At 44.1% G+C, this 27,312-nt stretch overlaps 1 protein-coding gene across 1 annotated transcript; it reads left to right on the forward strand.

The window, feature by feature from the left end:
• Window positions 1–6,065: 6,065 nt before the first annotated feature.
• LOC311107889 (carnosine synthase 1-like) lies at window positions 6,066–27,157 on the forward strand. The gene is made up of 19 exons (XM_084150475.1): window positions 6,066–6,162; window positions 7,940–8,114; window positions 8,714–8,803; window positions 9,674–10,122; window positions 10,210–10,420; window positions 10,616–10,701; window positions 12,594–12,825; window positions 13,067–13,350; window positions 13,536–15,076; window positions 22,598–22,784; window positions 22,911–23,015; window positions 23,104–23,195; window positions 23,342–23,458; window positions 23,717–23,831; window positions 24,036–24,216; window positions 25,632–25,732; window positions 26,009–26,176; window positions 26,409–26,534; window positions 26,933–27,157. Exons 1-19 carry the CDS (start codon window positions 6,160–6,162, stop codon window positions 26,954–26,956), a joined length of 4,287 nt encoding a protein of 1,428 aa, XP_084006601.1. The 5' UTR covers window positions 6,066–6,159; the 3' UTR covers window positions 26,957–27,157.
• Window positions 27,158–27,312: the final 155 nt, after the last annotated feature.

The raw sequence follows: 27,312 nt of genomic DNA on the forward strand, positions 1-27,312 counted from the left end.
TGAATGAGAGGCTGATGAAGTGTGTGCAGCCTGCGTAAGAAACAGAGCAGAGCGCATGCCTTTCATGCAACTTTTTTCAAATCATCATTAGTCGCATCATGCAGCCTTCGATTGTATTAGAAATCAAAACATATAGCCTAAGGTTTGTATCACAACTAAAGTTGCATAAATAACTCTAAATTAAAGGAACATTTCACAATTTTGAAACCTTATATTCATCATCTCCAGCACCACCCCAACATCAACATATGTGAAAATGGCGCGTTTCTACAGTGCTATGAAAAAGTATTTGCCCCCTTTCTAATTTTCTCTACTTTTGCATATTTGTGATAATGAATTATCAGATCTTCAACCAAAACCTAATATTAGATAAAGGGAACATAAGTGGACAAATAACACAACAACAACTAAATGCTTCCTGTAGTTGTTGATCAGTCTCTCACGTCGCTGTGGAGGAATCTTGGCCCACTCTTCCATGCAGAACTGCTTTAACTCAGTGACGTGTGGGTTTTCAAGCATGAACTGCTCGTTTCAAGTCCTGCCACAACATCTCAATTGGGATTAGGTCTGGACTTTGACTGGGCCATTCCAAAACTTCCAATTTGTTGCTTTTTAGCAATTTTCATGTAGACTTGATTGTGTGTTTTGGATCATTGTCTTGCTGCATGACCCAGCTGCGCTTCAGCTTCAGCTCACAGACGGATGGTCTGACATTCTCCTGTAGAATTCTCTGATACAGAGCAGAATTCATGGTTCCTTCTATTAAGGCAAGTCGTCCAGGTCCTGAGGCAGCAAAGCATCCCCAAACCATCACACCACCACTACCATGCTTGACCTTTGGTATGATGTTCTTACTGTGGAATGCAGAGTTTGGTTTTCGCCAGGCATTACTGGAACCATGTTCCAAAATTCTGCATCAGTGTTTATGTTAATTAACAGTCAACTACCGTGAGACCGACAGTTATTTGCATGATGGTTACCGGCTGACACAATTTCATGACCGCCACAGTCCTAACCAGGGTTGAAAAAGGGTAGCCTATAATGTCTGTGTAATGTGTTGGTGTACAAGTGATTTACCATTGTTCTTTCAGAGAGTTAGATTGTATTGCCTTTCTTCAATTACAGAAAGGGATTGAATGATGGAAAACGGTAAACCAAGTGATCTTGCTGTCACGAGAATTGTGTTACCTCAATGGTTGAAGTCAACTACTTCTCAAGTTTTGAATAATTCCCAGAGGTTGTAAGGCTCTAGTTAATAATTAATTAAACAAAATCCCATTTCTGCAATAGATCAGTCTTTATTAATGAGTGCTCTGAAAATCATACAATGCACAATGTTTTTTATACCTTTACTACGCCCCTAAGTGGGCCAATGAGAAATCTCCTAGCCCATATTTAGGCAACTGTCACATTTCTCTGTAGGCTTGCACAACAACCTACTTGTTTCTTCTTGTATCTATTTCACACTCCAGCAGTGTTCGTGTGGTTGCTTTTCTGGTTCCTCCAGTATCAGGTCACACACATCCTCTGTAGCTCAGCTGGTAGAGCACGGCGCTTGTAACACCAAGGTAGTGGGTTCGATCCCCGGGACCACCCATACACAAAAAATGTATGCACGCACGACTGTAAGTCGCTTTGGATAAAAGCGTCTGCTAAATGGCATATTATTATTATTATTATTATTATTGTTATTATTACATACACAGACTTCCTTAACTGGTTTCACAAGACACAAATACTCTGTTGCTGGGCAAATATGCATCTTATACAAGCACATATGATTAACTCTCTAAGCTCTAGTCTTCTAATAGTCATAGTTACATTTTAGTCATATCTTATACACACATTTCTTTATCACTTGCCCATTTAAGTTGCAGACTACGCCAATAAGTATTTACATGTAAGTAATCGAGGACATAACATCCGTAGCATCATTTGCATGGCAGGGTGTCACAACCGACCAACAGGTTTGCATTCCTGTTAACGGTATTCTCTGCCTTTTGTCATCCTTACTCACACCTACAGTCCCATACCTCTTTCACACCACGTAGAGTTGAGTTGTAGCAGGGTGTTGCGTTCCCTCTTCCGAGAGGCGTGCGTAACATAATGGGGGCTCGTCTGGGATTTCATTAAACCCACCGGACCCTGCTGCACTGAGCTCTCTGAGTTGTGATTGAGGTGTGATGGGAGGTTGTGAGTTTGGGTGACTTGTTTAGTTTGTGTGTATTCAGGAGGCTGCTGTATACAAGATGGCTGCCTCAGCCATCTCCAAGTTCATTGAAGCGCCCTCTGTTGATAGTTTGGTGAAGTTTCGGAAAACAGATCTTTTCGCTATTGCTCACCATTATGGAATTGTTGTCCCTGAGAAAGCCCTAAAGGCGGAGCTTTTGGTGCTAGTCAGGGAGGGTTTAATGAGAGAGCGAATTCTCTCATTTCAAGATAATGAGCGGGAGGCTTCAGGAGAGGAGACGGGTAGACCTTCCGATGCCAAGTCGGAGGACAGGACGGAGGAAGGGGTTGCTCGTACCCCCTTTACATTGCCCCGATTCGATCCTTTATCTTCTGCTTCAGGTCGTTCAAGCGGGACCGCTAGGCTAAAGGTGAGGCTGGCCCGGTTAGAAATGGAGCAAAAAGTCCCATACCTCTTTCACACCACGTAGAGTTGAGTTGTAGCAGGGTGTTGCGTTCCCTCTTCCGAGAGGTGTGCGTAACAATAGGATTGTGAGGACAAGGAAAGAGTTAAGAGATGAGTGGTTTGGGGCCATGAAGTCTACATTCCTTATGTCAAGGTAGATTAGTGATGTTTAGAATAGCATGAGTGATGGGCAGGATACTGACTTGGGGTAAAGAGTGATGAACATCAAAGACAGGGAGTGCCCATGGAGACTTGCCAGATGTATGCCAGGAGGAGGGTAATAAAGGGTATATAAGGTAAAGTGTCTTCTTTGTTCAAGTTAGTTCGTAGCATCAAGGGCAAAGCTCTGGTCATTGTTGTCACGAACCCGGTACCGATCATTAAATATTTGCATTAACTTTCTACAAAGTGTCTCAGTATATCCTTGCATCCTTGATTCTTTGAACACCAGAGAAACTCATCATAACACCATCCAAAGTGTAATTTAATAGTTTCACCATGCTCAAAGGGATATTCAATGTATGTTTTATTTTTATCCCATCTACCAATAGGTGCCCTTCTTTGCGAGGCATTAGAAAACCTACCTGGTCTTTGCGGTTGAATCTGTGTTGGAAATTCACTGCTCAACTGATCGACCTTACAGTTAATTTTATATGTGGGGTACAGAGATGAGGTAGTCATTCAAAAATCATGTTAAACACTATTGCACACAGTGAGTCCATGCAACTTGTGTGACTTGTTAAGCACATTTCTACTCCTGAACTTATTTAGGCGTCATAACAAAGGGGTTGAATACTTATTGACTCAAGACCAGTGGAGGCTGCTGAGGGGAGAACAGCTCATAATAATGGCCGGAACAGAGCAAATGTAATGGCATCAAACAGCTGGAAACCATGTGTTTTATGTATATGATACCATTCCACTGATTCCGTTCCAGTCATTACCACGAGCCTGTTCTCCCCAATTAAGGTCCCACCAACCTCCTGTGCTCAAGACATTTCAGCTTTTCATTTTGAATGAATTTGTAAAAAAAATAATTTAAAACATAATTCTACTTTGACATTATGGGATATTGTGTGTAGTGAAACAATCTTAATTTAATTCATTTAAAATTCAGGCTGTAACACAACAAAATGTGGAAAAAGTCAAGGGGTGTGAATGCTTTCGGAAGGCTATATGTAAAGACCAGATTAAATTGAGAATAGTCTGATGGATGAGAATATTTTCAAGTGCCTGTCAAATTGTGAATGAGAGGCTGATGAAGTGTGTGCAGCCTGCGTACGAAACAGAGCAGAGCGCATGCCTTTCATGCAACTTTTTTCAAATCATCATTAGTCGCATCATGCAGCCTTCGATTGTATTAGAAATCAAAACATATAGCCTAAGGTTTGTATCACAACTAAAGTTGCATAAATAACTCTAAATTAAAGGAACATTTCACAATTTTGAAACCTTATATTCATCATCTCCAGCACCACCCCAACATCAACATATGTGAAAATGGCGCGTTTCTACAGTGCTATGAAAAAGTATTTGCCCCCTTTCTAATTTTCTCTACTTTTGCATATTTGTGATAATGAATTATAAGATATTCAACCAAAACCTAATATTAGATAAAGGGAACATAAGTGGACAAATAACACAACAACAACTAAATGCTTCCTGTAGTTGTTGATCAGTCTCTCACGTCGCTGTGGAGGAATCTTGGCCCACTCTTCCATGCAGAACTGCTTTAACTCAGTGACGTGTGGGTTTTCAAGCATGAACTGCTCGTTTCAAGTCCTGCCACAACATCTCAATTGGGATTAGGTCTGGACTTTGACTGGGCCATTCCAAAACTTCCAATTTGTTGCTTTTTAGCAATTTTCATGTAGACTTGATTGTGTGTTTTGGATCATTGTCTTGCTGCATGACCCAGCTGCGCTTCAGCTTCAGCTCACAGACGGATGGTCTGACATTCTCCTGTAGAATTCTCTGATACAGAGCAGAATTCATGGTTCCTTCTATTAAGGCAAGTCGTCCAGGTCCTGAGGCAGCAAAGCATCCCCAAACCATCACACCACCACTACCATGCTTGACCTTTGGTATGATGTTCTTACTGTGGAATGCAGAGTTTGGTTTTCGCCAGGCATTACTGGAACCATGTTCCAAAATTCTGCATCAGTGTTTATGTTAATTAACAGTCAACTACCGTGAGACCGACAGTTATTTGCATGATGGTTACCGGCTGACACAATTTCATGACCGCCACAGTCCTAACCAGGGTTGAAAAAGGGTAGCCTATAATGTCTGTGTAATGTGTTGGTGTACAAGTGATTTACCATTGTTCTTTCAGAGAGTTAGATTGTATTGCCTTTCTTCAATTACAGAAAGGGATTGAATGATGGAAAACGGTAAACCAAGTGATCTTGCTGTCACGAGAATTGTGTTATCTCAATGGTTGAAGTCAACTACTTCTCAAGTTTTGAATAATTCCCAGAGGTTGTAAGGCTCTAGTTAATAATTAATTAAACAAAATCCCATTTCTGCAATAGATCAGTCTTTATTAATGAGTGCTCTGAAAATCATACAATGCACAATGTTTTTTATACCTTTACTACGCCCCTAAGTGGGCCAATGAGAAATCTCCTAGCCCATATTTAGGCAACTGTCACATTTCTCTGTAGGCTTGCACAACAACCTACTTGTTTCTTCTTGTATCTATTTCACACTCCAGCAGTGTTCGTGTGGTTGCTTTTCTGGTTCCTCCAGTATCAGGTCACACACATCCTCTGTAGCTCAGCTGGTAGAGCACGGCGCTTGTAACGCCAAGGTAGTGGGTTCGATCCCCGGGACCACCCATACACAAAAAATGTATGCACGCACGACTGTAAGTCGCTTTGGATAATTACATACACAGACTTCCTTAACTGGTTTCACAAGACACAAATACTCTGTTGCTGGGCAAATATGCATCTTATACAAGCACATATGATTAACTCTCTAAGCTCTAGTCTTCTAATAGTCATAGTTACATTTTAGTCATATCTTATACACACATTTCTTTATCACTTGCCCATTTAAGTTGCAGACTACGCCAATAAGTATTTACATGTAAGTAATTGAGGACATAACATCCGTAGCATCATTTGCATGGCAGGGTGTCACAACCGACCAACAGGTTTGCATTGCTGTGATCTCCGAGGTCTATGGAAGTGCCTTGGCTCTCACAATGTGTTTGTGTTTATAAATAGTCTATAGGTCAGCGTACTAACAATACTGCCAGTTAGATTTATTAGGCTCACATGGGCTTTTTACAATATATTACATAAGAAAACAGAGACAAGTTTAATAGCATGTCACCTGTTATGTTTTTACTTCTTCTCAGCTCTCAGTATGCTCCACATTTCCTCTTTCTGCCCCCTCCCTCTGACCCTTTCCAGCTTGCTCCCTTCCTACCTCCCTCCCTCCCTTTCTTACCTTACCCTCTCACTTTCTTCCTCTTTCTGTCATTTCCAGGTTGCCACTTGGTCACTGCAGACATAATGGTGAGTTTAATAAGAGAGTTGTGTAGCATGAACGTTGATGTAAGCTTATATCTGCAGGTTTTCAACATTTCTATTTGAAGTAAGCGTTCTTTAGCTTTTCTGCAAAGTTTTTCCTATAATTGTGTGATAGTTGTTGTATGTTAATGCATGATAAGTCTTCAAAGGTTTGCTTGGTCTTGCTCTGCATTTTATTACATTTGATAAATTGACAGAATATTTTTTTTCAGTATTTGGCAATCAAATGCAATTGAGTGCAACATGCTTGTTGAAATACAAGTGATAGACGTGAGGAATGAAAGAGAGCCCAAGACAGGGTGGCAGAGACTGAAGGACGAGGTGGAATGGAGCGAGACTGCTGAGCGATTGCTGTAGAGAGGAATGGGGACAGATTGGAGGGAAAGCAGCTGCGACTGTTCATCGCGGAACCTTTACAGTTCTGCTTGTTGTCTGTGAGAGAGAGAAAAGTGTCCGACGGTCTGTGCGTATCGTGTTAAATTTAGTGTCAAGTGTGATTTACATAGGTTACAGTGCAAGTAATGCTGAGCGAGAGGTGGGGCTGTGTTTTCTGCGCTGCCAATAAGTATTTATAGTTTAATTGAATGTCTTATACAGGCAGCAAACTACTGGAGCTCTACAAGTACATGGTGGTGGGAATTAAACAGTAGAGTAAAACCCTTCAGGTGTGTAGGTCATTAGAAGAGAAGATGTGTGAAAGTTAGTGTATAAGCTAATGATCCATCATGTATGACATTCCTGGGAGTGTGTAAACTTACATTTTGTATAATCATATCATGTTTGTATGTTCTCTATAGTTATGTACTTGAACATTTATAAATTGTCCAATTCGGCACATTTGGGCAGACTTGATACAAAATAGTCCAGTATTGCAATGCTTCACTGGATCAATCTGAAACTTTGCACACACGCTGCTATCTAAATTGCGCCTAAACTGCAATATTATATTGTGGTCTTTCTCTTGCATTTCAAAGATGAATACGCATGTTTTTTTGTTTGTATTATATTTTACCAGATCTAATGTGTTATATTCTCCTACGTTAATTTAACATTTCCACAAACTTCAAAGTGTTTCCTTTCAAACGGTATCAAGAATATGCATATACTTGCTTCAGGTCCTGAGCAGTTCGATTTGGGTATGTCATTTTAGGCGAAAATTGAAAGATAGTGTCAGATCGTTAAGAGGTTAACAAAGTTTGCTGGCCAACATATCAATCAATGCTTTGTTGTAATAAATTCCAGTGTTTAAAGTCCATATCTCTGTGTGTGTGTGTGTGTGTGTGTGTGTGTGTGTGTGTGTGTGTGTGTGTGTGTGTGTGTGTGTGTGTGTGTGTGTGTGTGTGTGTGTGTGTGTTAATGAATGGGTGTGTTTACTACGTGGGCGGGATGTACACGCACAGCTGTCAGTGGCATGTGTTTAACAGTATCGGTGGCACTCTGACATTCATGTTCCTCTCTGACAGTGTTTGGTAACACTTTTCCTTGAGGGAAAAAACATTTACATCAAGGAAAAACAGTTAATGGAGGGTTTGTAAATGGTTTATAAGTTGTTACAGACTATTAATTATTTGTAGATAGTTTATAAATCAGTAGTAACCTGTAATGGCTCATTGTTCTGGCTCATGATCACCATTTTATCCTCTTTTCTCCCTGAACATCCATCTGTAAAGTCATTTTACAACCCCTTCTCTTTCTCCTTCTCTCAACATGTATAATTTCAACATTGTTATTATGTCTCTCACACTCACCCTGTCCCCCACAGCTCTCTCTCAGCTCTCTCCCCAGCACCGTTGTCCCCAGCCTCCCCTCCTCTCCAGGAGGATGTGCTACTGGGGGACCAAGGGTATGGTCCTCCAGCCAGGAGGTGGCGCTGTTCCAGACCCTGCAAGAGGCTCTGAGGGAGATCGACCTGCCTGAAACACAGGACCTGCCACAGGGTGAGACCCGGGCTACGATCACCCGGCTGAAACGTACAGGATGATGCAGATAGAAATGTACCAGGCTAGAAAGACACCGGACGCTGTTTATTACAATCCCTATGACATGGGAATTGTGGCTGCTCTATGACCTTACCTTTCTATCTGCAATGCTCTGAATGTTTGAACACCAGAGTTAAACCTATCACAAACACTGGATCTTAACCTGCACAGAGTCACCCAGACCAAGTGAGTTTAGTACTATATGTCAATGGGCTACTAGGTGAACAGGTGTGTTTCCGTTTACTCTCACCTGGTCCAAAAACAACCCCTAGGCAAGATCCTAGCCACTTCCCCTAGCACCTACCCATTTAGTGTTTGCAGACGGGAAAGGGCCAGAGGGCTGTGGGGGTGTAAGCAATAAGGTTGTGTGTCCTTCAATGAGCAATGATGACCTTCTGCCATATTTGCTGGCCCCTATATGGTTGTTTTTGGACCTAACTTTTGTATTGGCTAACATTCATTAACTACTTTCTATTACATAGTGAAGGGCTGCACTGATGCATGGGGAATTTGACCTTGTCACTAATGGCTGTTGTACTGTTTTCCTTCTCTTCTAGGTATGAGTCACTCTGAGCTGTGTGTCTGCGTTTTGGGATCCCCCCTCCCCTACCTCTCTCTGCTGTTGGAGGTAGGCCAACGGAGCCCAGGTACGCTAGCAGAACACAGCCAGACAGGAAATACAACCGATATGTAAATCACTCCACTTTATTTATACAGCATTTGCTAACCTGTAGAAATCTGACAGTGAATCAATGTAAAACCCTATTTGGCCAGAGCATCAGTCAAAACATACACCCTTTCAAAGTAGGTGCCAAAGTGTTTTCCAAGAGGTCTTCCAAGTGTTCCTTAGTGATTAAAATAATGGTGTTAGCTTGTACATGGCTTTCTTCACCATCTATGGACCTCAAAACTTTGCCTTGCCAGATCGCCGGCAAAATATATGTTGGAACGGTATTCCTTTTATGGGATTCATTGGTGTCATTATCAAATAACATAATCGCCCCCTAGAGAGAAAAGCTCTGAGTCTAACAGTAATAGCTCTAATTTTAGCCTGATGGCCAAATGGTTGAGGGGAAAGATCACTAGTGCAGGTTGACATTTAATGAGATTGTCACTGCCCTTCCTGACTCTATTTATACATAAATAGTAATTATATTTCCTGCTTTGTCTCTCTGTTATGACCAATACCAGATTAAAACACTTTACTTCAGTGGTGGAGAGGGGGAAAAAATAGTTCATTTTACAGGTGAAACGATCGCCTCTATGACTTTTGACCTTTTTCTATGGAAATGTTTATATGTCAATGATATTTCCAGTTTTCTAGGTACGTCAACCCCCCTATATTTTCATGGAAAGCTGTGACCGGTCAAGAATCTTTCTCTCTCTCTCTCTTACCCCCATCCAATTTCTCTACTTCACTTTCCACATCACCCACTCCTTCTGTCCCTCCCTCTTTCTCTCTCTCGTTTACCTCCCTCGGTCTCTCTCTACCCCAACCATTCCACTCTTCTCTCTAGGAGATGCTCTCCTGTGTCTTTCTCCGTCCTGGCTCTCTCACTCCTCCCCCTCCCTCCTGGTCCACAAGGCTGTCACCTTTGACCTGGGAGGCCGTACTTTCCTCTCCAACTTTAACCCCCCTCGCAGGGTCACCTACTTCCTGTCATGTGACCCTTGGGCTGAGGAGGAAGTGACCCGGGAGACAGACTGCCCAAGCGGAGGTTCCGGCGCACTGGGTCGGTTCTGGGGGGATGTTCTAACCACCAGGGTTCTACTGCAGAAGGCCAAGATCCACTGCCCCCCGACGCTGGCCCTACTGTTGCCCCCGGGGCAGATGGGACTGGAGGAGGGCAGGACAGGAGGGGTGGAGGTGGTGCACCTGGAAATGGGGGCAGAGGGAGGGATGAACTCCGTCCGAAACAAGGTGGACTCTTTCCTGGAGTCTGAGGATATGAAGGGATCTGAAAGTGTATGTCCTGTTTGTTAGAGGATATTTTAGTCAGCATTTGTGTAAATGTACACATATCCTCAAGCTTTCCTTTTACTTTGTGTATAGGTGGTGCTCAGGTGCAGTGGTGGAAGGTTCATGGGCGAGGCAACCTCACCCCCTGTCTACCTGTCCAGGAACAATAGGGATGAGGTCTGGGCCAAGGTAGGTTATCTCCTGCCCCAGCTCCTCCCTGGAGAGGCAGTACTGCTGGAGGTCTACTGCTCCCCACTGAAGCCTGGGCCGCGGGTAGAGGACCGCACCTGGGAACGGTACACCGGTGAGGGCTTTGAGTCTGGGACAGAGGGGGGTAGTTCGAGGTTTAAGGACCTTATTTTCATGATTATTGAATGTGTTCCTCACATGATATTGAACTTGTAAGGACTCTAGTACAACGTAATGTACTACGGCCGTTACCATAGATGATCCTCCTGGTGTTTTCATAGTGAAGTAGTAGATGATGTGTGTGTGTCAGACTGCAGGCCTCAGGTTCCAGACCTGTCCTTCAGACTGTGTGCCATCGTAAGTCGCTCACCTCTGGACCTGCCTCTCCTCTACAAGGTGAGCGAAAGAGAGAGAGAGAACGAGAGAGAACGAGGTAGGAGAGAGAAATGAAATGTTGACTGTGCATCACAATTTGTATTGACCCTCAATACTGTAAACCTATAGCATGTGTATATATAGCTCTGTAAATGTATTTAACTCGGGAATGTGAGACAAATTCCTGTAAAAGACCAAATACAGTGGCTTGCGAATGTATTCACCCCCTTTAGCATTTTTCCTATTTTGTTGCCTTACAACCTGGAATTAAAATTGTATCATTTGATTTACACAATATGCCTACCACTTTGAAGATGCAAAATATTTTTCATTGTGAAACAAACAAGAAATAAGACAGAAAAACAGAACTTGAGCGTGCATAAATATTCACCCCCCCCCCCCCCCCCCCAAAGTCAATAATTTTTAGAGCCACCTTTTGCAGCAATTACAGCTGCAAGTCTCTTGGGGTATGTCTCTATAAGCTTGGCACGTCTAGCCACTGGGATTTTTGCCCATTCTTCAAGGCAAAACTGCTCCAGCTCCTTCAAGTTGGATGGGTTCCGCTGGTGTACAGCAATCTTTAAGTCATACAACAGATTCTCAATTGGATTGAGGTCTGGGCTTTGACTAGGCCATTCCAAGACATTTCAATGTTTCCCCTTAAACCACTTGAGTGTTGCTTTAGTAGTATGCTTAGGGTCATTGTCCTTCTTGAAGGTGAACCTCCATCCCAGTCTCAAATCTCTGGAAGACTGAAACAGGTTTCCCTCAAGAATTTCCCTGTATTTAGCACCATCCATCATTCCTTCAATTCTGACCAGTTTCCCAGTCCCTGCCGATGAAAAACATCCCCACAGCATGATGCTGCCACCACCATGCTTCACTGTGGGGATGGTGTTCTCGGGGTGATGAGAGGTGTTGGGTTTGAGCCAGACATAGCATTTTCCTTGATGGCCAAAAAGCTCAATTTTAGCCTCATCTGACCAGAGTACCTTCTTCCATATGTTTGGGGAGTCTCCCACATGCCTTTTGGCGAACACCAAACGTGTTAGCTTATTTTTTCCTTTAAGCAATGGCTTTTTTCTGGCCACTCTTCTTTAAAGCCCAGCTCTGTGGAGTGTACGGCTTAAAGTGGTCCTATGGACAGATACTTAAATCTCCGCTGTGGAGCTTTGCAGCTCCTTCAGGGTTATCTTTGGTCTCTTTGTTGCCTCTCTGATTAATGCCCTCCTTGCCTGGTCCGTGAGTTTTGGTGGGCGGCCCTCGCTTGGCAGGTTTGTTGTGGTGCCATATTATTTCAATTTTTTTATAATGGATTTAATGGTGCTCCGTGGGATGTTCAAAGTTTCTGATTTATTTTTTATAACCCAACCCTGATCTGTACTTCTACACAACTTTGTCCCTGACCTGCTTGGAGAGCTCCTTGGTCTTCATGGTGCCGCTTGCTTGGTGGTGCCCCTTGCTTAATGGTGTTGCAGACTCTGGGGCCTTTCAGAACAGGTGTATATATACTGAGATCATGTGACAGATCATGTGACACTTAGATTGCACACAGGTGGACTTTATTTAACTAATTCTGTGACTTCTGAAGGTAATTGGTTGCACCAGATCTTATTTAGGGGCTTCATAGCAAAGGAGGTGAATACATATGCACGCACCACTTTTCCGTTAAGTAATTTTTTTCATTTCACTTCACCAATTTTGACTATTTTGTGTATGTCCATTACATGAAATCCAAATAAAAATCCATTTAAATTACAGGTTGTAATGCAACAAAATAGGAAAAGCGCCAAGGGGGATGAGTACTTTTCTAGGCACTGTACATGAACTGAAATGTTTGTTTGAAATCAATGACCTTTTCACTAACTTCTCTCTTCTTTCCCTCCCTCTCACGTTCTATCCCCCTCCCTCAGTTGGTGTGTAGAGTGGGTGTGTCCGACGCCCCTCTCTCTCACAGCCACTCCCTCTCTCAGTCCTTGGAGATCACCCTATTAGAGTGCGGTTTCACTGACCCTACCATGGCGACCTCTCTCCGTCGCCTAGCAACGGACACCGCCCTGTCCTGCCTCTGTGTTGTCATGGAAACAGAGTCTAGCATGTCTGCGGAACTGCGCGGTGGAGCGGGCGCCCAGACCGACATGATAGGTGTGTGTGTTGGCTCACTGCCAAAGTTTTCCCTCTAAGGTAGCATGAAGCCGTCTGAGTTTATCTATAACTTGATAAGGATTACTGCAGATCCATGTCGAAGCCTCTCTGAAAGCATGGGTATACTTATGGCATCATAAGTTTCACCCTCTGTCAGCACTCCTTTGTCTCACTGAGCTACTGTCTGACCCTTCCACTCCCACTGTATCTCTCTACCTCCATTCTACTCCCTCTCTCCTAGGCGTAGACCTCCTCTTCACCATGGATGGTTACATCATCAGCCCTGTTGTTCTTGGCCTCCACCCCTCCCTCTGTCTCCGCTCCTCCTTCTCGGACCGAGGGATGGGGATGGAGATGGAGGGATGTGACAGTAGGATAGAGGGGTGGAGTAGGGGCACCCTCCTCCTCACCCCCCTCACCCGCTCCCAGTACTACCTGATGCAGGGGAAGACTGTGCTGGTGGTGGGAGCTGGAGGACACAGCAAGAAGTTCATTTGGGGAGCAGCCAAAAAGTACAAACTCAAGGTGAATGTCTACATTGGGAATTAACTAGTGAAAGTGAATAGATCGCCTCAACAGACTTTTCAGCCATTTTAGAAGTGCATTTTACTGCAGTGCAAGTCCGATCAAATGACACATTAATGGTTACTGGTTAGCTAGTTATGCTAATGTGCTAAACTGAACTCACCAACTCCCTCCCCTCCAATCAGATCCTGCTGGTGGACTGTGACCCCGCCCACTTCGCCTCCCAGTTGGTCGACCACTTCCTGCCCCTGCCAGACCTGCCCGACCACCGCCGTGACGACCAGCACTGCTCCCGCATCTGTGATTGGCTGTTGTCCTCCGGGCTCCGCCCTGATGGCTGCGTGTGCTTCTGGGATGACTGCGTGGTGCTAACGTCTCTGGTCTGTGATAGGCTGGGGCTCAGGGGACCTCCCCCCGAGGCCATCCGCATCGCAAAGGAGAAGAGCCGCACCCACAGGCACCTCCAGGGCCTACTAAAGTCTACTGGGACTAACTTGATCAGTGTTGAGCAACCCTCCGGTCAGGCGGATGGCCTGGTTGAGTTTAGAGAAGGTGAGAGGAGAGGAAGACAACAGAACGGTGTGGTCAACGGCATGGTCAACATGGAAGGAGATAGCATGAGAGCTATGGCCGATTTTGACAGGGGGGATCTCTTCAATGAGGCAATGGGCAAACCCGACACTACCACCTCTACCTCTTCATCCGCCTCAGCCTCCTCTTCCTTCTCACAGTCCTTCGGCACTTTCCGGCCCTCCGCTCCCCTCCTTTCTCCCTCCCCTTCTTCCTATGCTGTTCCCTGTATCCATGTGGAGAGCGCCCTGGATCTGGAGAAGGCAGCCAGTGGTGGGGTGGGGGGACTTGGTGGGGCCAGTGTAGGGGTGGTGAGGTTCCCTGCCATCATGAAGCTGGAGTACGGGGCCGGGGCGGTGGGCGTGAGGAAGGTGGGCTCTCTGGAGGAAAGCCTGGCACACTTTGAGAGGATTGGAGGGGACCTCCGCGAGGAGACAGACTACCCTGGCATTGGCCTGGGATGGGGCAACGCCATGACCCTCATGGAGTACGTGGGAGGCACAGAGCATGATGTGGACGTGGTCCTGTTTGAGGGGCGACTGGAGGGCGCCTTCGTGTCCGACAATGGCCCCACCCGTGCCCCGGCCTTCACCGAGACGGCCTCCCAGATGCCCTCTGGGCTGGCGCCGGAGAAGCGTGCTCAGCTGATCCGCGCGGCGCACCACGCCTGCCTGGGATGCGGCCTGCAAGACGGCGTGTTCAACGTTGAGATGAAGATGACGGAGGTGGGCCCGAGGCTCATCGAGATCAATGCCCGCATGGGCGGCTCCTACCTGCGCGACTGGATCCGGCAGCTGTATGGCGTGGACATCCTGATGGCCGCCTTCATGGTGTCCTGCGGGCTGCGTCCGTGCCTGCCCTCGGCCACAGCGCTCCCAGCCAGAGGCCACTTTGCTGGGGTGATGGTGGTGGTGTCACAGCACCTCCAGGCCCTGAGAAGCACAGCCAGCCCTGAGCGCCTGAGAGGGCTGCACCAGGAGGGGGCTCTATGGCTGAACGAGCTGGCTGAGGAGGATGAATTGATCTCTGGGGAGTACGAGGAGCCCTTCTGTAATGTCGGGGTGAGAGACGCCCACAATGCCGCCAACGCTCGCCAGCGCCTCCTCGCCCTCTGCCAGGGGCTGGGCCTGCACTGTCCTCCACGCTACGACCTGGGGTACTTCCTGTCCCACTTCAACTAGACAGGAAGTCAGGGGGGAGAAGCACCTGGGGTTTGTTCAGGAGGGTGCAATGTTTAGATTTTAGTCACAGATCAAAGTAATAAAAAAATCGATTCCCTATTCTGCATGACAGAGAAGCATATGTGTTTTAGTCCTGCCTAAGTGTTTGTTCCTAACGTTGGACCCTTCTGAATAGAACCCATGTTTAGCACGGGTATGCTGTGTGCGGGTGTGTATTTTTGTACTCGGGTAAGGGTTAGTTTAGTTAGTTTAAAAGGTACATCACAGGAAGAAAAAACACTCCTGTTATATAAAAACATATCTCACAACCTTTGCATTTTTCTCACTTAAATTTTAGGGACCATCTCAGGAATAAAATAGGTATCATCTTCAGTGATTTGGAGAGAATATAATATGGGTGTCTTATCTATCTACCATGGTTCAGGAAGTGATTTCAATATCAAATTAAAAAATGGAAAAACCTTTTTAAATAAATAGCTTCTACTTTTCAGTCATTAAGAAAATAGAGGCCCTTTGTCCAATTATTGAATTTGAATTTTGGTTAACTTCCTGAATTGACAGCGTTCAATTCAAATTGACCGCGCCCCTGCTATCAATTAGGTTGTGGCATCAGCAGTCTGGGTCGTTCAACAAAATGAGTGCCTTTTGCGTCCCTTTGATATTTTATGTAGAAATTGTGCACAAATATTGCATTTTAAAAGCTTGTTATATTAAATGAAGTGCCCTTTAATATAGACCACATGGACAATTCAATCAATCAGATTTATACTATGAATAAAAACTTGCTAAAGTGCTAAAATTCATCATTTTTACATGTCCCTCTGTGCATCCTCTGTGACTTCTAGGAAGTTTTAACCCACTTAACCCCAATTTATCTCCCAAGTTTTCACCATCATTGTAAAGCCCTAGTTATTTTGTTGGTTTGACAAAGTCATTTCTGAAGATTGTTATTAGTAATTAATTTGAAGTAAAAAATAAAAAAAAGGCCTTGCCTGGCTACCCATACTTGGCTTTGATACTCTGATTGGTTAGCGACAATCCAAACGCTGATGACTTTGTTTTGTACAACGCCCCTCGTCACCACAAACGACTTCAGTGATGGCAGTGTCAGACTAAAGCATGTAGCGAACGACAGAGCAGCGGAATAAATTAATGTGGGTCGTCAGACTACAAAAAACCCTGTCCCTCATTTTAAGGTCAACCCTGTTACGTGAACTGAACACATTTTAATTGGTGAAACTATTCCTTTTTAAATATGTAAAGCAGATGAGCTGGTTCTACTCATTTTTGCAATTTTCTGGTGTTTGTGGTGGTGGCGTTTCTTTCTTTCTGGTCCTGATGAGAAAGAAACTGTTGGGGGAGGTCCTCTTTGCACTGTTGAACCAATCCAGTAAATGTGGGGGAGGAGTTAAGATGGAGTGTTGCCTTGTTAACGTCCAAAAGTGGAAGCCGCGACACAGGCTCTCTTTCCATTTACCCTGAAAAACAGATGCATCCATTGAATCCACCCCGCTGAGGGTGCCCATAGAGATAGACAGTTTAGACATGTTTTTACAATTGCATTCAATTACCCCTCCCTGTTGTACACAACAAGCTTCCATTCCCCCTGTCACAAGGAGATTTATGGCTGAATTTAAAATGAAGTCGTCAACCCTGTTAATGTATTTGGCACTAAATAGGCACTTACTATAGTCATTTTTTTCTTTAACCTCTTGAGATGGGGGGGGGGGGTGTTTTTCATTAAGTTGAACATGTGCTCTTCATGACAATGTTAAAATGAGATGAAATGTGTTTTTTCTCTCCAAGTTACACTACTCAAAAGGGACCTAATTGGTGGAATGACCCTACTACATTATAATCCAGCCATAGCAGTTGATTAATAGCCTGCACACTGTGAACACATAGCAGTGCAGGGTTGGAGGGGGAGTGTTAGATTGATTTGGATTTTAAGAATAATGACTAAAGAATTTCACCCCAAACACAGTATAAATGTTAGAATTATCATGTAGTGTCAACCCACTAACAGAAGGGGCGTTACTAACCATTCAAGGGGGAAGGCGGGAACTGTTTAAGAAAGGTGGGAGGAGCATAGTGTCTTTGTTTGTCAAGGAGTATAAAAACACGATATTTGTGTTTTTGAGCAGAGCTCTCGTCATGAATAAAAATACAGATAAGAGTTGTGAGTTGTGGACCTTGAATCATTGATGATTAAAACCAGAGCCTTACAACCTGTGGTCATGATTCAAGCTTAGGGTGAATTAGAGATAAAAATTCACATGACAGATTGGTCCTTCGAGCCGGATCTTAATACATCTTTATCGTTCTAGAGACACCGAAATCCGTGCACGGCCGGGTGATCACATCCGTGAAAAATAGTCCTGGCCTTCCACGTTAAGGTTAATAAACAGGCCGGTGATTACTCTTTATGAACGATAAAGACGTTAACAAGATTGAAAAAGCATTTTAATCCAGACTGCAAGGAAAAGGTCAGTAATTTTTATTCATGGATTTTGGTAAAATGAGTTGAACTTAGTTACCAAAGTCAAAGAAGGTAATAATTATTACGACAGGGAGGGTCCGCAATTGATCCTAGAGGTAAATAGCTATTACAAAAAAAAAATAGTCCGAAATGACATGGTAGTGAATTGCAATCACAAATGTAAACTAAGTTAATATTGTCATTGTACGAATTGCAATGTTCAGTATAAACAGGGAAATAATTATCATCGTATGAGAGGGATGTGTCGGGAGTTCATATATGCGACTGGGCATTTGCTAGAACTGTGCAAACAAGTTTGACAGATGATAAGGTCGTATGTGTGTGAGACTTAATCCCTCGGAGACGTGATCATTATTTCAGGGGTGGAGGGAAAAAAATAAGTCCCGTGAGGAAAATTGGGTAACTTACTCTTTTCATGAAACCGGAGTTTTAAATAGAAACTCTGGGTTAGGGGTTAAATAATTTTAAAGGGTTAATTACAAAAGCAAGAGGCGCACTAAGAGATTGGCTCCTACGGAAATAATTCGGGAGTGAATTATTTAAAAAACTGAAAGGGGGGGAGGGATTTCTTATTGTTCCACGATGGGAAAGACATCTTCTGAACAAGTCCGAGAATTAACGGGAGATGAAAGAAATATGTTTTATGGGTCCATTTGGGATAAGAGATATGGATTTATTGCGCATCTCGATGTTGCAAAGTTAGAAAATATGATTACGCAAATGCATATCAACTGTGGAGCAAATGTTAAAAAACAGCGAGCGGAGGGGCTAGAGACAGCGAGGGTATGGCTTTTTGAAGCGCGAAGGAGAGAGGAAGGAGAAAAAGGAAGTTTCAGGACCTCCCCCACAGCAAAGAGCAGAGAGGTTATATCCAGAGTTGGTAGAGCAAGCTTGGAAAGAAAGCCCAGATGACACCGTTGTCATGTGTAAAAGAAGATTAGGGGTGATCCCCGTCCTTCCCCCACCATATGACGGCCAAGCCGGAATGTTGGAAGGGCGGGAAGACGGGGGGCAGAGTAAAGAGGCCAGTGAAGAGAACAAAGAGGGGGAAGTTTTACAACAGGAGGTAGTCAGGTTAAGAATAGAATTGGCTAAAAACACCACAAAGCGATTATTTGAGAGGTACCTATAAAATCCAACGATGTGGTCCTCTGTAGCTCAGCTGGTAGAGCACGGCGCTTGTAACGCCAAGGTAGTGGGTTCGATCCCCGGGACCACCCATAATAAAAAATGTATGCACGCATGACTGTAAGTCGCTTTGGATGGAAGCGTCTGCTAAATGACATATTATTATGCGTGTGTATGAGCTTTCGCACTCAAACGTAGACGTACGTTATGAGTGGGAAGGTGGAGAATATTTGCGTTTTTGGTCAGTTGGCAGACGCTCTAGTCCGGAGCGACTTGAAGAGCCAATAGAGGTTTGCATGGAACTATTCTGTTGTGTTGGGCATTTGAATGGCAGAAGATGAAATATGTGTGTATGAGGAAATTCAACGGCGGGTATGAATGATAACCGGATACTACTTAGTATTTGGTTGGTTAAATGCTAAATAAAAGATTTGAGGCGTGGTTATGGGGTAACTAGGAAGACGCACTTATTCGAAAAGGAATGGGTGGAGTTTTTTTACGTGTATTAAAAGTTGCATTAGATAGCTTTAGTAATATTCTAGATATGTCTATGAAAATATGTTATACGTACTAATGACATTATTTCCTAAGAAGTAAAATTGTAGGGAAGTTTCCCGCGCCTCCCCCATAATGTAGGAGGGGGGGGGGAGTGAGAGACAGGACATCGTTCAAATGGTAGGAATGTCATTAAGTGGATGCTGATAAATAATATCAAGCGTTTGTTTTATTGATTGGGGCCTAATCAGAGAAAACTGTTAAATATATTGAATAGCGAACTGAAAATGAAAGGCATGGAATACAAATAATTGGAACATTTTAAAACGTAATTTATTTTCGTTACAAGGAAGCAAGTGGCATTGGCTGTTGTGCTGGGGAAATAGCGCCAGCCTGTGGTGGGTTCTGGATTTGTTATAAATAACTTTATATTTTAAACTAAAATGAATAGACTACAATTGGAACATCAGAAAAAGGACAATATAATCCGTAATAGTTATTATAATTATTATTGATAGTTATTGCAATTATTATTATCCTGAGTGGCGCAGTGGTCTAAGGCACTGCATCGCAGGGCTAACTGTGCCACTAGAGATCCTGGTTCGGATCCAGGCTCTGTCGCAGCCGACAGCGACCGGGAGACTCATGGGCGGCGCACAATTGGCCCAGTGTCGTCCAGGGTAGGGGGGAAAATGGCCGGCAGGGATGGAGCTCGGTTGATAGAACATGGTGTTTGCAACGCCAGGGTTATGGGTTCGATTCCCACAGGGGGAGGCCAGTAAAAAAAAAAAAAGATTAAAATAATAAAAATGTATTCACTAGGTTGCTCTGGATAGGAGCGTCTGCTGGGTGACTAGAATGTAAATGTATTATCATTGATTCAGTAATGATAGGAGGGAAGTAGCGATAGAGCTGAGAGGGTTGAGAGTTGAGGACAAGGAGAATGATTTGTGGCTCTGGTTGGCGGGAAAAAGGAGAGGCAGAGACAGACTTAGAGAGACAGAGGAAGTTAGAGAGGGAGAGAATAAAAGGCTGAGAGACAGAGATAACAGTTTCTGGAGCTTGAAAAGCAGAGACTAACAGAGTAAGAAAAGGAACAGACGAGAGCAGAGTATTTAATGGCCACTAGGGGAAATAGCTGGGATCGGTAGAACTCCAGGATAGAAGAGGAGAGAGATTTACTAGGGGGTAGCTCCAATACAAGTGATTCCTTGGTGGTAGAGTTGTTCAAGATGGTTCACCATGGCAGGGACTTGGTGAAGAAAGAGGCTGACCTAAGAGCTCTGAGGAAAGCCCTCCGCAGCCCCTCAGCCCACCTCATCTTCATCAAGTATGAAGTTCTCTCTCTCTCTCTCTCGCTCTCTCTCTCTCTCTCTCTCTCTCTCTCTCTGTGTGTGTGGGTACATGTACAGTGTCTTGCAAAAGTATTCAGACCCCTTGGATTTCTTCACATTTGATTGTGTTACAAAGTGGGATTAAAATGTATTTAACTGTAATTTCTTTGGTCAACAATCTACACAAAGTACTCTAATGTCAAATTGGAAGAAAAATTCATAATAAAAAAAAAAAAGATTTACAAAAATTCTGTAACTAGAGAGCTGCCAACTCTCACGCATTGGCCTTGAGACACACATTTTACCCTCTTCTCACGCTCTCACGGTACACCTCTTAAATCTCACGCATTGAAAAGTACTGCTTTCATTTTTCTAATTCGTCCATTGTATTGTCAGCGCGTTAACTTTTCAACTGTGCTCCAACTCGTTTTGAAATTGGAGCATCTGCGCCTGCAATTTAACATCACGAGCGGAACCTGTATCATTGTCCTGCCTTGCCACAGCACTGTGAACGCGTAACATTATGTAAGGGATCAAGAGGATTGGATGCATGTTTTAAAGAAACGCCCCTCAAGATTAGAGTGGAGCTGAATGGAGAGAGAGAAGGTTCTCCACTGAGTTTATAAAACTGTAAAAAGAGTAGCACTGTTTTATGTACATTGTTGTCAACAAAATTAGGTTGCTTTTACTCCCGTCTCTATTGCAGAATGCAGCTTTTTGACAGCATGTACTAAAGTCGATTTAATCCTCATTTGAACTAGTCCCCTCGTTTGGTGATTGCCATTTAGGCTGTGACAACAAAAAGGCAGCAGACAGTATGTTTTAGCAGGGAAATTTGGTGACCTGATTTGTAAATATGAAAATAATTTTGTCAAACAGATTGTGAACCCAAAAGTTTAAGTTTGATTCTAGAGGGGAGACAATAAATATACAAATTATTTGGTTAGGGTGTAGGGGCAAATTTATATAATCTTGTCTTCAGGAGATTATTAGGGTAATTACTGTGCTTGTCAGAAAGAACGCTACTGTTTTCCCCACACTTAGTGTATTACTCAATTTCTTCCACATGTTGCTTGTGTAAACACATATTTGAACCTATATGCCTACTTGTCTTTCAAAATGAATTATGAGGCTATGTATTTTTGCAGCCATTCATGGACAGTCTTGAATAAGTCATACAAATAAGCGTTGGATATTAAATGCTCCAGGAATCTAAAATAATTTGACATTTTAGTATTGTGCACATGCTAGGCAACTCATAAACACATCATATTGTGTCTATGTAGAGTAAGATGATGGCAGGGATCTTCAACTAGTAGGTATAAACCACCTGAATATTGATATTCATTTGATTTTCCATGAAGGTTTGGTGATTTTGAGAAATTAAGTGTTATAACAACAACATTTTCAAACACCCAGCACTTGGGAAACATAAATCAGGGGTGGCCAACCCTCCTGGAGAGCAAGCAGGATTTTCTTCCTGCCTTATTTTAAAGAGATAGTTCACCCAAATGACAAAATACAAAATGTTTGTGTCCTTACCTTGAAAGCAGTCTATGGACAAGGAGACTGCAATCTATGAATAGGTTAACCACTGCCATCGACCATTACTATTTTCTGTGCAGAGCCTTGGTGTAGTGGTAACACTGAGAACAGGGATCAATCCCTGCTTCTAACCTTCCCACTGTTTCTAGTATTTGCCTGTCTCCCTATCTAATTGAATTAGTCTGAATAAAGTGTCAAACCACCTAAAAAAATATTAGCATAGTTTACATTTCAATGTCGTCCAATGTAGAAATGAATGAGTAGGTGTGTCCAAACTTTTGACTGGTACTATATATTTTTTCCGCTTTGACATTACAGTATTTTGTGTAGATTGTTGACAAAAAATGACAATTAAATCAATTTTAATCCCACTTCGTAAAACAATAAAAAATGAAGAAATCTAAGAGGTTTTTTGAGAGGGACTGTATATATGTGTATATATCAGTATGGGCCTTCATTTCTCGTCTCTGTCTGTCCGTCCCATCTGTGCTCAGGCAGCAGAGCAGTATTGCGATCCTGGTGACTAACCTCAGTGGCCCCAACCCTCAGTGTCGTCTGGAGGCTGCCCGCTGTCTCCACGAGCTGTCCCACTCCGACCACCACGAGGTGGACTCCTGGAGGCTCCGACAGGCCACACCCTACCTGATCACCTTCCTCTCTGGACAGAGCCCCAAGTTCACTGTCAGTCCCACAGCTCGTACACAGCACCTTACAACAGTCTTATCAAACAGCCTAGTGAAGTATTACAGTATATGTTTTTCTCACTTTTGTATGTGTTGTGTTGTGTGGGTGTGTGTTTCTCTACAGGAGCTGTGTCTGTACACCCTGGGTAACATGTGTCCAGACAGTGAGAATGTGAGAGATATGCTTCTAGCTCAGGGCATCATACCTGCTTTGACCAGCTGCATCCAGGTCAGCTACAAACCTCTGTACTGTCTGCCAATGGACCAACCTGCAATTGACTCCTTATAGCACACTATAATCGTGTTTGTGTGTGTAGATCCACAGGACAAACCTGGCAGTGGTTGAAGCAGTGGGGTTCACCCTCTCCCAGCTCATCTCAGCGAACCACGTCACAGGTAGAATCATCCCGTAAGTTAACATCATGGTTGTAGCTAAACTGAGGGATAATATTATACTATACTATAGAAACTTCATCAGACACCATTCAGAGACGCCATTGAGTGATCCCTTCATAGTCAGGGCTATGCTCTCCTCTCCTGTCCGTTTGTCTGTAGGGCAGTCTTGGCGTCTGGTTTGATCCCTCACCTCCTCTCAGTGTTGACCCCTGACTCTCAGTTTGGCCTGGGACCAGCCATTGAGTGTGCCTGGTGCCTGCACTACCTGGCCTGCAGGTCAGACACTTCACCTTAGAATCAGGTTCGTCCCAAATGACACCCTATTCCCTATATAGTGCACTACTTTTGACCAGAGCCTAATGGCCCTGGTCAAAAGTAGGGCACTTTGTAGGGAATAGGTTGCCATTTCGGATGCACACTATATCACCTTAACCTGGGTGTAACGTGTCACCCAGGAGGACCAATTACTCTGTCAGTTGTTGCCATGGATCTAGTACTGATTCCTTTGTCTGTTTGTTGCTCTCTTGTCTAAAGCAACGTGGACAATGGGGCACTGGTGGCCCAAGGGACTCTTCTACAGTGCACTTCCCTCCTGGTGACACTTGGTGGTGCTGTTGCTAAAGAAAGTACAGAGGAGGGAATGGAGCTGGTGAGTAGTCGCTGAATCCAAACACTTTTTCGAAGTTACTCTTCCAAACAATACAAGTACATGTGTTGTAACTGTGTGGCTGATAGACACCAACTGCACCAGAAGGCAAGGAATCCATTTGATGAGATGAATAGATATGTAGATAACCTAGGCTACTGTCATAATCTACATCCCCGCCCTCCTTTCTCGCTCTCTCCTCTCCAGTTGATCTGGCCCCTGCTGCGCTGCGTGGGGAACCTGCTGTTATCTGGGCCCCTGGGGGCCCTGCAGCCCCAGCTAAACGATAGCCGTCTCCTGGCTGCTCTGTGTGCGTTTTCTCAGGCCTTCCTCCAGACCCACCCAGCCCTGGCCAGAGAGAGCATCTGGGTCCTCAACAATCTCACAGGTGAGACAAGGCTGTGTGTGTGTGTGAGAGAGTGAATTGACTCATACATCTGTTTGTGTTATAAATCTGTATAGATAACTGCTTGTCATATAAAGTGACCATATTTTCAGCAGCGGTAATACATCACTCCCTTCACACTCTGGAGCTCGGCCATATTGAATGCTTGTGTTATATCCATCATATCATAAATGTCAACTCATTCAAACATGATTGATTTAACTCCTTTGACGGGACACATTTATCATTTGACCTGGCCAGGAAAAGTTACAGCATTACTGTAACTGGTCAGGTTTTTCCTGGTCTGGTCACGTAGGCGGCGGCAGGTAGCTTAGTGGGTAAGAGCGTTGTGCCAGTAACCGAAAGGTCGCTGGTTCTAATCCCCGAGCCGACTAGGTGAAAAATCTGTCGATGTGCCCTTAAGCAAGGCACTTAACCCTAATTGCTCCTGTAAGTCGCTCTGGATAAGAGCGTCTGCTAAATGACTAAAATGTAAATGTAAATGTAGTCAGGGCAGTAGCGGTGCGTGGGTAAAATGACTGGGGAAGCCAAGCCAGGGGAAAAAAGCCATATTACAACCTATGTGTTGTGATAATTGCGTTGTTTGCTCTATAACCTGTTAGTTCAAATTCAACCACACCTTTGTTTCAATGCCGTCCTCCTCTCTTTCATGTTGCCGAAACGGTCTATGACTTTGTCATACAGTACATGCTTTTAATTGTTGTCCTAGGCTACCTGGCTAAAATGCTTACTCGCTAGCCTAACTTCATTTCATGGGCAACGATTAGCCGGCTAGTTCAAATTAGCCTACTACGTCTAGCTACATATTTAACTTCCATCCTCTCAGGCCAGTCAGGAATCTCTCTCCTCTCTACCTTCTGCTCTCTCTCGCTCTCTCTCGCTTTCTCTCTGTGTGTGTTTTCAAAGCTTCTGACAAGAAGGATCAAAGTGAGCAAATCAGAGAATAAAGTAGAAAAGGTACATTTCGTGAAGAAAATGTGTGTGCTTGCTTCAGCTGACTTTTTCATAGTGGAAGTCTCCGTCTCTCTCTCTCTCTCTATCCGCTGCTGCAGACTTCAGTGTGTTCTGCCCTGCTCTATCTGATTGTGTACTGTAACTGGTCAGGTGTTTCCTGGTCAGGTCACGTAGTCAGGGCAAAAAAAACATGCCCCTAAGTATGTCATTGTTGTGTCTTACTCTGTGGTACTGTTTCCTTGATCTGATTTTTAATCTCCAGTTTACATGATGTCATTATGTACAGTGTACATAATGTCACATAAAGTTCAGCTTTTTTCAGCTGAACTTTATGTGACCTCTGATAACCGGTCAGGAATCTCTCTCCTCTCTACCGTCTGCTCTCCCTCTCCTATTCCATCTCTCTCGCACTCTCTCTCTCTCCCCCCCTTCCCCTCCATCAGCTGCTGCAGACTCCAGTGTGTTCTGTTCTGCCCTGTTCTATCTGAATCTGGTTCCTACTCTGATCCAGCTCCTGCCCTTCTCCCACGGCATCAACATCATGGTCAGTGCACTGACGCTTCTGTTCATAGTAGTAACATTGTTATCAAGCCAACACTTCCCTGAAAGGTGACTTACAACTTACTGTTAATACACATTTTTCCCAGTATTATTTGGCCCATTCAACCTTGATGTGGGCAGCATTATGCTTCTACATCCACTGCTCCAATCCACTGAGCCATACACTATAGACATCAGCAGTTTTACTCGGGTTAGGGAAAGGATGTGACATTTAGATTGAATTAAAATCTTTCTCCCTCCTCACCCCCAACCTTTTCAGGTGCTAAGGGTTCTGGCTAACATTGCCCATCAGGGGAGAGAGTACTGTCTCCACCTGGCTCAAGCTGGCCTGCTGCCTGCTCTCTGTGCCACACTCAAGATGGCCGACTCCGAGGTGGTGACCTTCAGCCTGGAGGTGCTGGGCCAGCTGGTGGCCAGTGACCCACAGGTAGGGAAGGCTCCCAACACCCCGCCACACTAAAGATGGCTGCCTGCCATGCAGATGTCATAGTTTGTTGTTAGCCATAAACAATGTTTAATATGCTGTCTTAGTCTTGCATTGTTTATATGCTGTCTTTAATGTATGGAAAAAGGGGGCTGTAAATGTGATATCTGGCAGAAACAGACTAGCACAGGCAGCTAGAGGATGACTTCGATGAAGCAGTGGTTCTTCTTCTCAGCTGGCAGAGGAGTTTGTGAGGCAGAGTGGACTCCCGGTGCTGGAAGCCATCCAGTATAGCAACCAGGAGACCATCCGCCTCAGAGCAACCCACCTGCTGGAACATCACCTGCCCCCACGCTGCACGGTGAGGACTCTGCCCTGACACAGGCCGGGTGTGTGTACATCTGTACGTGGGTATACATATACACTGAGTGTGCAAAACATTAAGGACACCTTCCTAATATTGAGTTGCATTCCCCCCCTTGCCCTCAGAACAACCTCAATTTGTCGGGGCATGGACTCTAGAAGGTGTCAAGCGTTCCACAAGGATGCTGGCCCATGTTGACTCCAATGCTTCCCACAGTTGTGTCAAGTTGGCTTGATGTCCTTTGGGTGGTGGACCATTCTTGATACACACAGGAAACTGTTGCGCGTGAAAAACCCAGCCACGTTGCAGTTCTTGACACAAACCGGTGCACCTGGCACTCAGTGTATGTGTTTTAGAGTACAGACATTTATTAATGCTTTGTTTTGTTGTTAAAGGTGGATACCTCTGCATCCCCATGAGGAGCCTACTGAACGGGATAGCCACAAACCCAAGACTTCCAAATGTTTTAAACAGGTCTACTCAGAAAACCTACTAGTACATTTCAAAAGTTTTTATACAATTATGTGAAGATGTTCAAATGTAAATATGTGCTGGATATCAATAGGATGTTATTTTTACACTGCTTTAATAAAATGCCAAATTAAACCAACAGAATATGATATCTTTGGAGCCTCTTGTTTTTGTTCGATTAGTACAGCAGGTGTGCGTGTGAGTGACTCAGTAACCTTGTCCCCAAGCTAATTGCGCATAGCGAGGAAGTGTCCAGTGAACAAGGTTAGTGACTCAACAGTAAACATACACACCTGTTCGCATC

The sequence above is a fragment of the Coregonus lavaretus genome (genome assembly GCF_964263955.1).
Source record: "Coregonus lavaretus genome assembly, chromosome: 32".
Lineage (NCBI taxonomy): Eukaryota > Metazoa > Chordata > Actinopteri > Salmoniformes > Salmonidae > Coregonus > Coregonus lavaretus.